At 34.7% G+C, this 14,889-nt stretch overlaps 1 protein-coding gene across 1 annotated transcript; it reads right to left on the bottom strand.

The window, feature by feature from the left end:
• Positions 1-5,156: 5,156 nt before the first annotated feature.
• On the bottom strand, positions 5,157-7,886 carry LOC136269551 (tripartite motif-containing protein 3-like). The gene is made up of 2 exons (XM_066070936.1): positions 7,730-7,886; positions 5,157-7,152 (listed from the first exon to the last, which is right to left on the bottom strand). Exon 2 carries the CDS (start codon positions 7,116-7,118, stop codon positions 5,445-5,447), a length of 1,674 nt encoding a protein of 557 aa, XP_065927008.1. The 5' UTR covers positions 7,119-7,152; positions 7,730-7,886; the 3' UTR covers positions 5,157-5,444.
• Positions 7,887-14,889: the final 7,003 nt, after the last annotated feature.

Genomic DNA, 14,889 nt, shown 5'->3' with positions numbered 1-14,889 from the left:
TGTTCTGAGAATTTTTTTTTTTTTATTATTGAAATTTACTCTACATTTTGGGTTTAAAAAACAACTGCAACTTATCAAATTTAAAGCAAGTCAGAGGGGAGGGCAGGAAGGTAGGGGGCTTTCAAACTTATGTTATAGTCGGTATATTTTAGATTATATAATTCAAATGTACAATTGCATGATTGTACATTTATGAATATTTATAACTTTATTTTAATAAATTATTAACCTAAAAAGCTATGTGCCAATTAATATTGACCAGCAATATAATGTATGTATTGCAAATCTATATTACAGAATACCGGTATATTTATACCAAAGGACCCCCGTTATACTTATATCGTCATTATTTTTATCAATTTTTTTTTCATTTTCATTTTATTTTACTTATTTATTTTCATATTTTTATATAGTTACATTTTATCGTTGGTTAGTCGTATACACTTATAGGGTCAAATTAATGCGTGACTACGTACGCCACTGTCATCACTACCAAACCAAGGACTGATTCACCATCCTCAGTGGATTGCTGGATGTAGATAAATATACGCAGCTACTGATGACATCAAAGGTTTAGAACCGCCTATTGTTAACTTGATCTTTTTTTTATATAAAGAAGTTAGTATAAGTAAACATGTAATCGTTTAAAAAGGCTAGTTGGTCAACAGGTTCACCATCAGATCTACCTATGAATTTAAGATAAGATTTGTTAAGCTATAATTAAGCTATTACTCAGCAAAGAAAAAAAAAATATATATATCACCCCTTTTATATAGAGCTCTTCTTCTAAAGGAGAGAAAACCCGTCTAAAAATGGCAACGACCATCGAGCTCTCTTAATTGTTGAGCTGTAATTGTAAATAAATTGTCATACAGAGAGAGAGAGAGAGAGAGAGAGAGAGAGAGAGAGAGAGAGAGAGAGAGAGAGAGAGAGAGAATTTCTTGTGAACAAAAGATCGAATGGATTATGAATTTTCCGCAATCCGAAAATGGTCGCGAACAAAGGAAAAAGTATATGAATACTAGCGAGAAAAGTCATAAGAATGCAATGTGCACATGAATACTGGTAATGAATGTTCTACATAGCTATACACTCAGAAATAGATCTTAATTATTTAAAAAAAAAAAAAACCATGATATTCCTCGTGCACATGGGATGATGCGCTCCCTCTTTTGATAAGTTGTTTAAACTAACGTACATGTAGATTTACTTCAAGAAAACGCCTGTTTCGATTTTGTTTTGTTTGCTTTTATTTTTTTTTGTATCAAATTGAGGGAACTCTCCATTTTACCCACAATTCATACATACTTATCATACAACTTGTAAATGCCTAAATGACGTGACAACCACTTCTCCAAGTACAAGGTAAATAAGCTTGCCAAAAAATAAAAAGTTGAAAATTCACGATTGTGTTTCCTTGAAGTTACACGTCATCACTATATACATGTATGTGGGAAGGTGGTACAGTAATCAGTGTATTCATACGCGGATCTTGAGGGAATCGGGTTGGGAGAGGGGGATTCCCCCCCCCCCCCGGACAAATAAAATTATCGGAATCTCTTGGACCCCCCCCCCTCCCCGACTACCCCCTGGAAAAGTTTCTGCATCTGCGCAATAAAAAATTGGCAGCCACACATAGTCACGGATTTTCTTCATACTTTTCAGTTTGATAGACTTTGAATAAAAAACAAACACATTTTCTTTGATGTTATGCAGTCCCGTTGCCATGGTAACAGAGGGTAAAGATATAAAATGGCATTTTTATGCTTATTTAAGAACAAATTGTAAGTAATGGCAACAATTTGGGGTTTCCAGGGTAGAATGTATTATGAAGAAGTTTGTCATTTTTCAATAGAAAAAACCCCACATATTTTATAAATGCATGTTTTAAAAGTATTTCCATGGTAACTAAACAGAAATTTCAAATTATGATTTCTTCTTTTCATTTGAATTTAAAATACAAATCTTGCATTTCTGTGCACACTACAATGATTGTGAAATTTATAAATCAATATTGAGAACCGTTGCTATGGCAACAAGCAGATAAATAATGTTAATTCTCACATTTCGAGGCAATTTTGAATAGGTATTATTCACATATAAATATAAATATTTGATATGTTTGGCGAGAAAAAAAAATCAAGTATATGACCTGACCTTTGAAGCAACTTGAATAAAATCTGAAATTTGCTGATAGCTTTTTCCATGCAACTTGACATTTCATAGCAAAAACACTTATAGTCTGTCCCAAGTTATTGCTTCTATCACTTTTTGATGATTTTTAATTAAAATACACATACCTGTGAAAGAAGTGCAGTTGAAATCGACGAAATGGAAAATATCCAAGACATCTTCATTGACAAATTATCCCATTTCACTCTTTAAAATTTACAGGTACGAAAACAAGTTTCTTACGGAGATTTTTAATGGGAAATGTTCTCATCTTTTCTCCATTCGAAAGTACTCGGGACACCTCGCACAATTTTTCAATGTTATCATCCGGGCTTATTAATGGCTGATACAATGCAAAATCTCCGTAGACTTTCTATTTTGGGATGTGTATTGAAACCTGAAGCGGTAGAGGGGGCGTTTCAAAACAGATAATCTGGACATTTTTCATATTGGTGGATGAACGTAGTTTAAGCACAAAGGTATTTACTAAACTAATCCTCAGAAATCTTGACAAGCACAAAAAACCTTAAATCCCAAATCATGAAAAATCATGAATCATGTAATTGTAAATAAATTTCCATACCGCACAGAGAGAGAGAGAGAGAGAGAGAGAGAGAGAGAGAGAGAGAGAGAGAGAGAGAGAGAGAGAAAGAGAGAGAGATGTTAATTCAGAATCTGTTTTTAAAAGTATGTGTATTTTTAGTATGTGTGTAATGCATGCATTTTCCATGAAATTTATTTTTCGGAACAACCTTAACTTTAAAATATCAATAATAATGTGTGGTTTGGAGTTCAACCCCCCCCCCCCTCCCTTTTGGGAAATTAAAACTTATTCAATTCATATTACAATTACCAAAAAAAGACTTTAGACCTTCCCTGGAAAAAATTATCCTTTGGATCCCCATGGGAAAAACCCCAACCCCAACATATAGATGTAAATGCTGAACTTCTATTTTATTTCCGCTTTAGCTCTAAGACTTGTTCCTGATATCAAAGGTCCATAACTCGTGTGCTGAGTCGACTTCTTACCACAGGAATTCTGTGCGGGCCTACCAAATTTGATTTCAGCTGAGTTTGCTTGTTATATTAAGAGGGTTCGATAGTTCGATAGTCGTGGCCATGGTTACTGAGTATACTGTATTGGTCTCCTTTACAAGAGAAGCTTTACATGTATATGTAAAAGTATAGGAAAATACCCAAATTTAAAAAGGTAAAATGTATGGATTTTTTTTCCTAACTAAATTTGGAAGGTTAAAAATTTTGAGCTTTTTTCCTTCCTAAATAAAAGCTTATACTTAAACAAATCATATCTTAAAATTTTAGGCAGATCTAGGAGATAACTCATACATATAAAATAAAACTGTTTGGTGAATTGATAAACCAGGTGTAGTACAATCAAATATAATGAATTCTTTGCTAGCCAAGCGTGAAGCTAGTTTACTGGTACCTTAAGGTACTCCACTACACCTTCAAATAGTTTCTCAAATCAGCAGAAAATTACTTGATTATGATAGAGATCATGATGGATAAGAAGTATACATGTCAAATAGGCGAAATAATGTGCAATTTTGGATAAAAATGATATTTTAAAAAAATTCATTCAGTAAACATGAACAAAAGCCACAGGTGGATTCGAACTCATGATCTGCGGTTCACAAGCTTGATACTTTAACCACTGAGCTATGACGATATACATCAGAATTGATTGATACAAACACTTTAACAAAACATTTAAATCGCCATCTTGTGACGTAGTATCTTAAAAAGCATAAGTCTAGGTGTAGTGAAGTACCTTAAAAGGAGAAGATGACAATTCTTAAAGTAGGAAATCACAATCGACTAGGCAATATCATATGATATATCTTTAGAATCCTTTTTTAGCTACACCTCAAAATTGAATCGCTGAAACCCATTTAGGAGTAAATGACTCTTATTGATTTTATAATAACAAGGTCAAATGCCAAACTACTCGTGTTGTCGACCTGAAAACTAATATTAAAACTACTACAGATTTTGCCTTGATGTACAATTTCATTACATTTTTCAGATCTTTGAGAAAGTAAGCTATATATTAAACAATACCATAGGCGTCAGAAGCAAATTGAAAGTTAGGGGATTGGGATTGAAAAGAAAGAAATCAATTCATTTCTTTATTTCTTAAAAAAAAAAGGAAAAGGTTCTTTCTGAAATCCTAATATCCGTGGGGGGGGGGGGGGGGGGGGACAAGTAATTTTTTTACATGGTCCCATAAAAGTGGGGGGCCAACTCTATGTTCATTCAATTTCTTTATGTAACATTTAAAAACATCTCTGCTGCACAAAAGGGGGGGGGGGTCAGGCCCCGCTGATGCTACGTGCCTGTAACATATATATATAACATGAGGTGGTAGTGTATCGACAAATCAAAATCCTAATTCGGTTGGAGCACGGGGGAGGATTGACTACGGTGCAATGTTAATTATTTCCCAATTAATTTTTTTTCCAGATTAAAACACTTAGCGCCTGAGACTTTAAAAAATTCAATGATTCATTCATCCATTGATTATGATTATGTTTATCTTTGCAAAAGAAAGGAGGGACCTATGTAAATTAACTTCGAATTGAATATAGTATCCAAGATATTTTAATTATTAGGAGATTTGTATCTAAAGTATTCAATGTCAAATTCCAGCATCTGTGTCAATTTTTGAATCAGTGTCAAGAAGACCGTTATTACCGGCAATAAGTCTGAAATCTATAATCATGATAATATTTAAATATTCTGAAATATTGATCCCAAGGCACTTGATAATGTAAGCATTTCTTTCCAGAATTAGGTCAAGTTCTCCTATCTATTGAATAGTTATATCAATTATATATAATTATACATGCAGACATATTTCATTTCACTATAGTTAGAGAACTATCTATACCTAAGAATAAGAAATGTTTGCAAATGTCAACAGCCTTTAATGTTATGATATAAGAAACCACATTAACAAAATACTGATTATTTACATTTATTTACATATAAAACCAGTTTATTTACATGTAAAATATACAGATAGTAAAAAGTAATCATATGTACATGAACAATACACAGTCTCTGAATTGTGACAATCACAGCAGTTTGATGAAACACAACATATAAAACGATCACGGTTTGCTAAAACATGGATTTTAATATAGTTCTAGATAGTATGTTAATGTATTACAACATTCAAACACAATCAGTTTATTTACTGATATTTGATGTTCACTCTATCGACATGTAATATGATGATCACAATTTGTTTACATGTAATATTGGATTTTCTTCACTTTACCTGTGAAGAATTCAGCCACAAAGAGGTTGTCTCTGGTGTCCACACATAAACCACTGGGACTCTGTAAATGACAGTTGTCAATGTAGTGGAGGAACTGTCCATCCTGATCCAGGATGTGGATACGGTGGTTGTTGCAGTCTGCTATCAGGATCCGACCCTGGCTGTCTGTAGTGATGCCGACTGGATGAAATGGTTCCTTGGTAGTAGAGGGAGGACCAGTGTAAGTAAATCGGAGTTTCCCAGCCTGATTGACCACCACTACTGCACAGGCTTTATTGTCAGCTACACAGATATCTAGGTTCTTGTTCTCACTGATGAATTTAGAGTATTCATGATCAGATGAATAGATAGGTTGTCCTTTGTCATTGTATTGAATCGTTTGTTTCTCTGTGGAGCCAGAATAACGCACAACTTTTGCTTGTTTCTTATCATCAGTGATCATGACAACCAGGAGGTCACCAGAGGAGGTACTACAGACACCACGAGGTATCCACCCCCGTAGTCTAATCACTGTCTGTATCTGTGTATTCTTCACTATGTTCACAGTTCTATCATTGGCATCAGTATAAACTAGTTCACCACTCTGTGTCACTGCTATGTCCTCTGGTATGTTCCCTGACTTGGTTTGGATTGACTTCACTCGTTTACCGTTGAGGTTGTAGAGTCTCAGCATGTTGTCATTACCACACGTCCATACCTCATCATCACTCAGACAGGACACACAGCGTAATCTTTTAGATTCTCCATAATATGTGTTTATTTCTGTGATGATCTGTGGTACATCAATGAGTGGTCTGTCCGGGGGAGAGGACTCAGCACCGGGAGAATCCATTGTGTAGCCATGTTCTTCTGTTTTGATAGATAACGCTGACAGAGAACCAATCTGCTGATAAATTTGTTCTTTGTTAATTTTCTGAGGAGTGAATCTTGGTAAGGAAACTGAGAGTTTAGGAGGCAATCTTCTGAATTCAGCAATCCTGGATTTGTAGGCAGAGACAAGGCTGACATCATTGGAGTTGAGTAATTTCTTCAGATCAGCAATGTCGTGAGTGATTTGAGAAATGGTGCACTTTATTTCATTTTCCTGCTTATCCAGGACAACCAGGTGTTTGGATTCCATTTCATCCACGTCAGATTTCAGTTTCTTGATGGCAATGTCTATTTCTCTGTGCAAGTCTTCTCCATGTTTGTTTAGAGCTGTTGTTAATTTCTTGGAATTTTTATTCAGATCAGTTTTCTGAACTGGGATGTTAGATGCGATCTCTTGGTATTTAGGATAAATGGTATGTTCTAATTCTTGAAGATCTTTTTTTAAGGCTTCTCTCTTAGTGTCCAGTATTTTTAAAATGCCTATTAGCTTGTGTCCTAGATGTTCATTAGAGGAAACACACTCCACACAAATAGGAATGTCACATTGTTCACAATGAAGGTCACATAATTGTGTGGAATGTTTGGAACATTTAGGATTTAGTCCCCTCTTCTTAAATGGCACTACTTTGTGTTCTTTGGATTCATCTAAGAGATGTTTTCCAACGCAGGCTACACACAGATGTATATGACAAATGTCACAGTACATAGGGGGGCCCGGGGTCTCACAGAGATGGCACCGTAACACATCCTGGGCCCAGGTACGGCGGTCCATGGTCAGACACCTTGATGAGATATTTAGACGATTTCTGAAAGAATAAAAGAACAGTTACATGAATGTAATATTAGCAAACTTGTTTTTATTAATTCTATGTCATTTTTGTGTGTGTAGTCTAAAATTTTCTTGCATGGAAGGGAGGTAGTATCGCCCCCCCCGTCCACCCCCCACACTCTACTGACTGAGCTATAGGGTTAACCAGTTTCAAGTTGTGTCCCTCCCAATCTCATGCACAGGTCCTGGGGTGGGGGTGATTTTTTTTATTTTTCAAGTTGGGGGAGGGGGTTTCAAAGCCCTACTTTTTGGTAATTTTACTTTTGAAAATTATATTACGTTTTTCTATGAGGGGTAGGTTCCTGGGATTCCTGACACACTCTGGCCGTCAGGATCCGGTCAGCGCATTCTCCAACTTTTATAGGATTTCTTAGTCGGTCCGTGCGCCCCCCCCCCCACACACCAATGTCACTGGTCTACAGTTTGTTCGGTAACTGATGGTAAAACATTAAAATAATGTCCACGATGCCCACTGTACAATTTTGATTATGTTCTTCATTATTATTTCTTTATAATCATTTTACTTATTCATTTATGATTAACAAACTACAAACCTTCAAACTCCCAACATGGCGATTCTGGTATTTTCTCTTCCGGGTCTGGTTACTTTTACAATCGTCACGTGATTTCTTTATATGTAGGCCAATATGTCGCCTCCTTCCCGCATTGTTCAAATTATATTGTAAACTGTTGGTCGTGATGGGACTGACTCAGAATATTGACAAAGTTATTGTGTAAGAAGTTAAAACTTTTGGGACGTACTTAACGTAGAAGGTATGTGAGAGAGCGGGGGGGGGGGTCTCCAGGCGCGGATCCAGAACATTGTCAAAGGTCAGGAATTGAGGGGGAAGTTACTGGCATAAAGTACAACAACGTCATTAGCCACGATCTTGAGTCCACACAGGTGGGAGAGGTTTATAGATATTGGGCGTGTTTTGTGATCATGTAAGTACAGTTCATGTATGCTTGCAGGAATTTTTTCAGGGGAAGGGGATAGGGGCGGTTGCATGGAGACCCATCTATGATTAGGGGGTCCAGGGGCGAAGTCTTTTTTGCAGTCAAGGGTTTTTAGTTATGTTTCCTAAATATTGCAAAGTTAAATATTTTGTCGTCTCTATATATCAGTCTATCTAAATCGAGTAGGAATTTTACAATTTTTATTTTTTAAAAATTGCAGTTAAGGGTTTCTAGTCAGACATTTTATTTTCTAACATCGTGTAAAGTTGAATATTTCGTCGTCTTTAAATATTAGTGTATCTAAATCGAATAGGAATTTTACAATTTTAATATTAAAAATATTTTTTAAAAATTGCATAATAATAACACTTCAAAACAGTGATATGATGTTCTCTAATCGTTGAAATCGTCACGTGTCTGACTAAGGAATATCTACATGTATATTCTTTAATTGACTTTTTTTTATGAACAAATCATGAATGTACAAGTATCAGTCTGACTAAAGCCAGCCCCTACTAATTCACTTCGTTGTCTAGAACGAAGTGAATTAGTAGGGGCTGGCTTTACAACGAAGTGAATTAGTAGGGGCTGGCTTTACAACGAAGTGAATTAGTAGGGGCTGGCTTTACAACGAAGTGAATTAGTAGGGGCTGGCTTTAGTCAGACTGGTACAAGTATGTGCCTATTACTCAATACAAAAGTTTGAAGAAAAAGATGGGTGAATTTGGCGTGTAAACTGCCTATACAGGGATAGATAAGATACTTCTGATACTATAAATTAAAATATGAACAAATCTTATAATTTCTTCCTAAATTATTGAAGACAATGTATATTTAACAAAACATCGATTTATAACCTTTACATATGTTAAATATTTAGAATAGGTTGATTTAAACTGGCGTATGCGTGTCAAAACCTCCAAATAGTGTCATTTTTAGAACTTCAATGCCTTTTCTGGAATAGAGTGGGTCTGGGCTCCATATTTTTTGTCAAAGTCTATGTAAGGTTTAAAGGAAATCAAACCGATTTCAATCGACAAAAACATGGAGAGATGACCCACTATACTTTAAAAATATCATTTTGTATCCCAACAATTAAACGTTTTAGAGAAATACTACAAGTCCGTAAATTTGTGGTTGAAGTTGCATTTAGCATTTAACAATGGAGTTTGTTGTGACTGAAATGGCTCAGTGGTTAGAGCACCAGACATAAGGTAACATTTATGAGCTAGGGTTTTCAGGTTGTGGGTTCGATACCACCAAAACTTATGAATTTATTTGTTTTTTCTATCGTTTGTTAAAATATTCAAAACTGAATATGATTAGAAATTGTGCTTTTGTAAACTTGTAATATAACATCATGTAGTATATTCGGTTGGAAAAAAATTAATTTGAAATTGTTTTTATGACAAAACCAAATGGGTAATTGCGCTATTGCATCTTGTTCCCCCATCTTCTTTAAATCCAAATTTTAAGCTATTTAAGGATGAGGAGTTGGAAATGGCATTTATGCAGGATGCTCTACTTCTCTTAAATTTAAAAAAAAATAGAGGTATATAGTTCTCAAAAACAGATGGATTGGATACTAGTTTACATATTGAGATACTATATTTTTTCTGGTTTCCGGTTTTGAGGCATACAAATCTTCAAAATTCTAATCCGTTGGGGGGGGGGGGGGGGGGGCTGGGCTGGCGTAATATATATATAACTTCAAATTCACTCATAATTTCTTTATTTCATTTCAATATTAAACACACAATCCAAAAAAGGGAGCAAGCTGATTCAACTCAACTTTTTATACGTAAATTTAAGAAAAGTAGTCGCTGTGAGAAATGAAAAAAGGGGGTTGGGTGATGCTACGTGTGTGTACGACATCACTATAACTATTGGTGCATGGCAAACAGCTTCAGTATCTACAGTTATACAAGTACAAGCAATGCCAAAACATTTCCCTTTAAATGCATGTGTATTTTGGGCGATTTTATTTTAAATTCTTTTTTCTCTCTTTCCCTCTTTTTTCTTTTCTTTTTCATTTTCAAAAGGATGGGGGGGGGGCTTCTTCTGGATTCGCCTCTGCACAGATATGTAAAACTGATGTTAATTATTTGATGCTTGTTCCAACAGTAAACAGATATCTGTTACAAAACATTTCTGTGTTTGCGACTTTGACCGGGGTTTTTACCTGTATTAAAACATCACTTAAATATTTAATTGAGGATCATTTCTGTCTCCCGGGAAGTGGAACTGAAAAAAAGAAACCAAGCTCGACGAAAATTACAATTTAAATAGTTCATATTATTTCCCAACATTCTATAAAAAGTAAAAAAAAAAATAATTACATCAGTCCATTTTCCCCCTTATTATTATTTTAGATTTGATATAATATCACCGAAGGAAATAAGGTGTTATACACCCGGCAACAATGTAAGACTTAAATGTTTTATAGATGGTAAAAGCACTTTGTTTATAGTTAGGTCGTTATATGTGATTTCTGGGAATCAAAAAAATACTACACTTGAAAATCCCGAAACCTACTTCCTCTTTCTCGACAATCATGTATATCACAAAACAAATATGAATTGAAAACATTAGAAATAAGGAATTGAGTATGAGTGACATATGTCATAGAGTAAAACTTCAATTTGAGGGAGCCATTAAATTCACAGGTGAGGTGTAAGAATAATTAAGCAATTTTAACTAATCTGAATTATTGTCTTGTTGTACAAAGGGGAAAGATACATTTATGAATTCTTTTGAAAATATATTAAAGTAAGTCAAATTTTAGAAAAAATTCTTCAACAAGAGTTTGTCAAAAATTCACTCCATGATAATTCTCTCGCGCTTCGGAAAAAGTAGACGTCCTCGTCTAGATGGTTACCGGTGTTGTATAGCAGTTTTTCCCCCATAGTAGCTTTTCCCCCCGGAAAACCTACTATACAGTAGCCTTTTCCCCCGGGGGGAAAAGCTACTATATAGTACCTTTTCCCCCATAGTAGGGTTTCTTCCTCACGTTTTTGGTTCAGATTTTATAAAAAATATTTATGGAAATCCAGTAAGGATTAAAATCAATGTTTCTACACTCCCAGGTTGCATATATCTGCATTCATCTGTACAGGTTAAGTTTCGTTTTGCCGATTTATTATTTTTATAGACAATGCTGAAAGTTGAACATGTGTGTAATGGAATTACACATAGAACTTAATTTAGGTAAAATATTGAAAAAAAGTTTTACAAGTTATACACTTATATGCATAATTCTGTGTTCTGAAATTGTATTAAACGAGAATGTTTTAAGAATTTCTTGATAAATCTATCAGACTGTTTGTCTGTTTGTGAGAATTTCATCCAGGCTAAACCTCTGTTTTAGAGAAATTTTGTTTCCGATGTTTCAGAAGTGGCAGTGGTTAACCACTTGAAGATGACTCTGAAAATTTCAGCCCTCAGGGTAGGGGCCCTTGATGTTTCAGGGCCCTATGTTTAAAACCCCATTATTATGATTGAATAGTGTTCTACAGAGGCGGATCCAGCAATTTGGAAAAGGGGGGGTTCCAATTGTTGAAAATCAATACGTGCAAAATTCATTATTTGTCAATAAACAAGGCCTTTTGAACGTTTTCCGTGCGTAATTTAATAAACATTTATCTCGTCAATATCTTTTTCATATCTATTTTAATATCAGACTGCACTGCATTATTTAGCGTATTGGTTTAGGTAAAAAAAAGCAATGAGAACGCGCGTCTATGCTTAATAGAAATATACACTAAGAAAAAGTATAATTCAGACTAAATTAATTACAATAAGCTATTATATAATATTCTGTGTATTTTTCGTATGTAACGAAGTAAAACTTCTCTATCATAATTACTTAAGTTAATTAACTAAAAAATACATTTGAAAGCAGCTTTTAAAAGTAAAACAAATGCATGTAATCGTACTTGAACGTCGTTTTACTCGATGATTCAAAATTCAAAACTGTATGAACTATAATCGATATTTTTTAAGAAATGGAGCAGAAAATACATTTTAAAAGTTATTCTTAATCTTTGTTTTTAAGCGATACTGCATAAGTTTATGATTTTTTTTTATTTTCCACGTGTTTACTCATAGAAGTGAACATTGGATGCAGAAGGGGAGTACTTTTTTAGATAAAAAGATCGTTAGGGTTTTTTTTCATATAAGAAATACCGGTACATGATTGTAAATTCTGGTACATTGTACGAAATTCTTAAAATAAGCAATTTTAAAAGCATTTAATTGAGATAATTACAGTATTTAAATAGGCATTTCAAGTTTACAAAAAAATTCATATGTCCCAGAGAAAGGGGGGGTTCCGACCCCCGGAACCCCCCCCTCTGGATCCGCCAATGTTCTATAAGTGGGGACCCGAATCTCAAATTCTAGAGATGACCAATTAACCATATTTTCACAGTGGTAGTGGTATACCACTAGTAGATGACATCAAAAATTTAAGCCCCCATGCAGGGTAGGAGCCTTTGTTGTTTTCGAGCCCGATGTTTGAAATCCAGTTATAAAGAATATGTATTTTAGGGCCCCATATCTCAAAAACTCTAGATAACCACATGCACATATTTTTACGGTCATTTAAAAGTAAAAACATCATTTAAAAATACACAATCACTCATGAAATGTTTACATCATAATATCTCGCGTTTCGTAGAAATGTGCTTAAAAATATGAATATGCGTAACTTTAAAAAGAAATGGTAAACACTAACTTTACACATGCTTTTAATACATAATTAAAATATCCCTTACCCATGATTTAGAACCCCATCAATCAAAGAACTAAAACATTTCAGTTTCTCATTATATCATTGCACCCTGTCTCCCGTTTGATATTTAGAAGAAATATATAATTGTTTTTAAGATCGTCAATTCTAACGGTATTATTTTAAATTTGATAACCTTTTGGACGAAAGGAGTAATACATTTCCACTTTTTATTCCCTTCCTCTACAAAATTAAGTCAATATTGGTCAGTTAGTTCCCTGGGAGAAGCTTGTACATTGATGGTAATACATTGGAAAATCAAATTTCCAAACCGGCGTATTTTCACTCAAATGTGTTCTTACGTGTTCATAACGTCGAAGTCAAAACTGTAGATAAGCATCGATTAGATGAAAAAGATTCGAGGTATTCCGAAATCCGTGTAAAAGTTGTTCCAAAAAGGGGTGAGAACAGGTGAAATAAACGATGATGACACATGCATGTTATGAAGGCGCATCCCTTAGTTCATATTTGGAGTTGAAAAAAATAAATGCCATGGTTATCCTTTTATGTGAGAAATTAATATCATATCAGTTATTGCAAATAATTGTCAGGAATGGTCCGCGATAAACATGGCCGGAAAGTAAAAATGGGAGAAAATCCACTATATAGTAGGTTTTCTGTGGGGGTAATCTGGCTATAAAAAGGGGGAAAGCCCACTATATAGTCAGCTTTCCGATGGAAAAAAACTGCTATATAGCCATTTTTCCGGGGGGAAGAACTGCTAAATAGCCATTTTTCCGGGGGGAAAGATGGCTAGGGGGAAAAGGCACTATATAACACCGGAATGGTTTGTAGAGAAGGTCTTTGTACTCGGAATAGCGATACTTCTGAAGTTCAAAATTCCGAAAACAGGAAAAGAAGAATGTTTCGAAATATCCCAATGACTGTAAATCCTGCATATGTCATACAAATGCCTTCGTCATTCTACGTATGCAAGAAGTATACTAGAACTATCGGTTTGGACATTAAGAGTGACTTGGTAAATGAACACATTTCAAAGGTATTATATCAAGTTGTCGGTGCATACTAACTCGTTTCTATAAAATAAGTCACACTTATGTATGAGTATATATATATTGTATAATTTGACTGTTCCCTGACAGGTGCCTGTGAAATTTAACAACAGATTAACGATACGCTGGGATACCCTCTCCTACCACACCCCACCCAATGGTAAAGCATCTCTATTCTCCCATTCAGCGCTGATCGTTAATTTGTTAAATCTCAAATACATGTTAATGTGTTTATAGAATGGCAGACAATATTTATCTTATTTATGGGTCCTTCTGACATATCGTCATAATGCATGTATTAATTGGGAATTCATTTTAATTGCTAAAATTAAAATATGTCAAGAGGATAGTACTTAAGAATTTAATGAAACTATATTAATCAAACGCTATTCACAGGCCCTATACCCCCCCCCCCCCATCCCCAACACACACACACAAACACTTCCTTACTCAATTATTATGATCGTATAATGACAATAAATCATTATTAAGGTGTTATACAGACGAGGATGAATGAATTGTAAGATTACAACCACGGGGTATATTATACCACATTTCTAATGCCAGAGTGTTTATTGAGATTATTTTGTCTGTAAACCGAATAATGTGCACATTCTAACGCAATTTTACTGTGTGAGAACCATCACCTTCTATAGAGAATAGAGAGACACCGTGGATCGTTACCCTGGCTAGCGAAAATGAAGAACCACCAAAGAAAACAATTTTACTGCCTGAAGATGACAGGAATTTAGGAACACGAAATAAACCCTCTTTTATCTAGACCTACAGTCATATTAATTCTCAATTTCAGCGCATTCATTCATCCGAAAACGCTGTTTTTATATGAAATATCTTTAAGCACGTGTTTTTTTCTCTGAGGAAATTAGTTTTAGACAGACTATGAAGGTATCAATAGTTGCAGACAAAAAGTAACATTATTGCATATACTAAAAAC

The sequence above is a fragment of the Magallana gigas genome, chromosome 9, assembly GCF_963853765.1.
Source record: "Magallana gigas chromosome 9, xbMagGiga1.1, whole genome shotgun sequence".
NCBI lineage: Eukaryota > Metazoa > Mollusca > Bivalvia > Ostreida > Ostreidae > Magallana > Magallana gigas.
Note: the sequence above shows the minus strand (reverse complement) of the source record. Positions and strands in the feature narration are given on the sequence as shown.

Excerpts from the sequence above, each read along its gene's own strand:
- LOC136269551 (XM_066070936.1), bottom strand. The coding sequence starts at position 7,118 with ATGGACCGCCGTACCTGGGCCCAGGATGTGTTACGGTGCCATCTCTGT.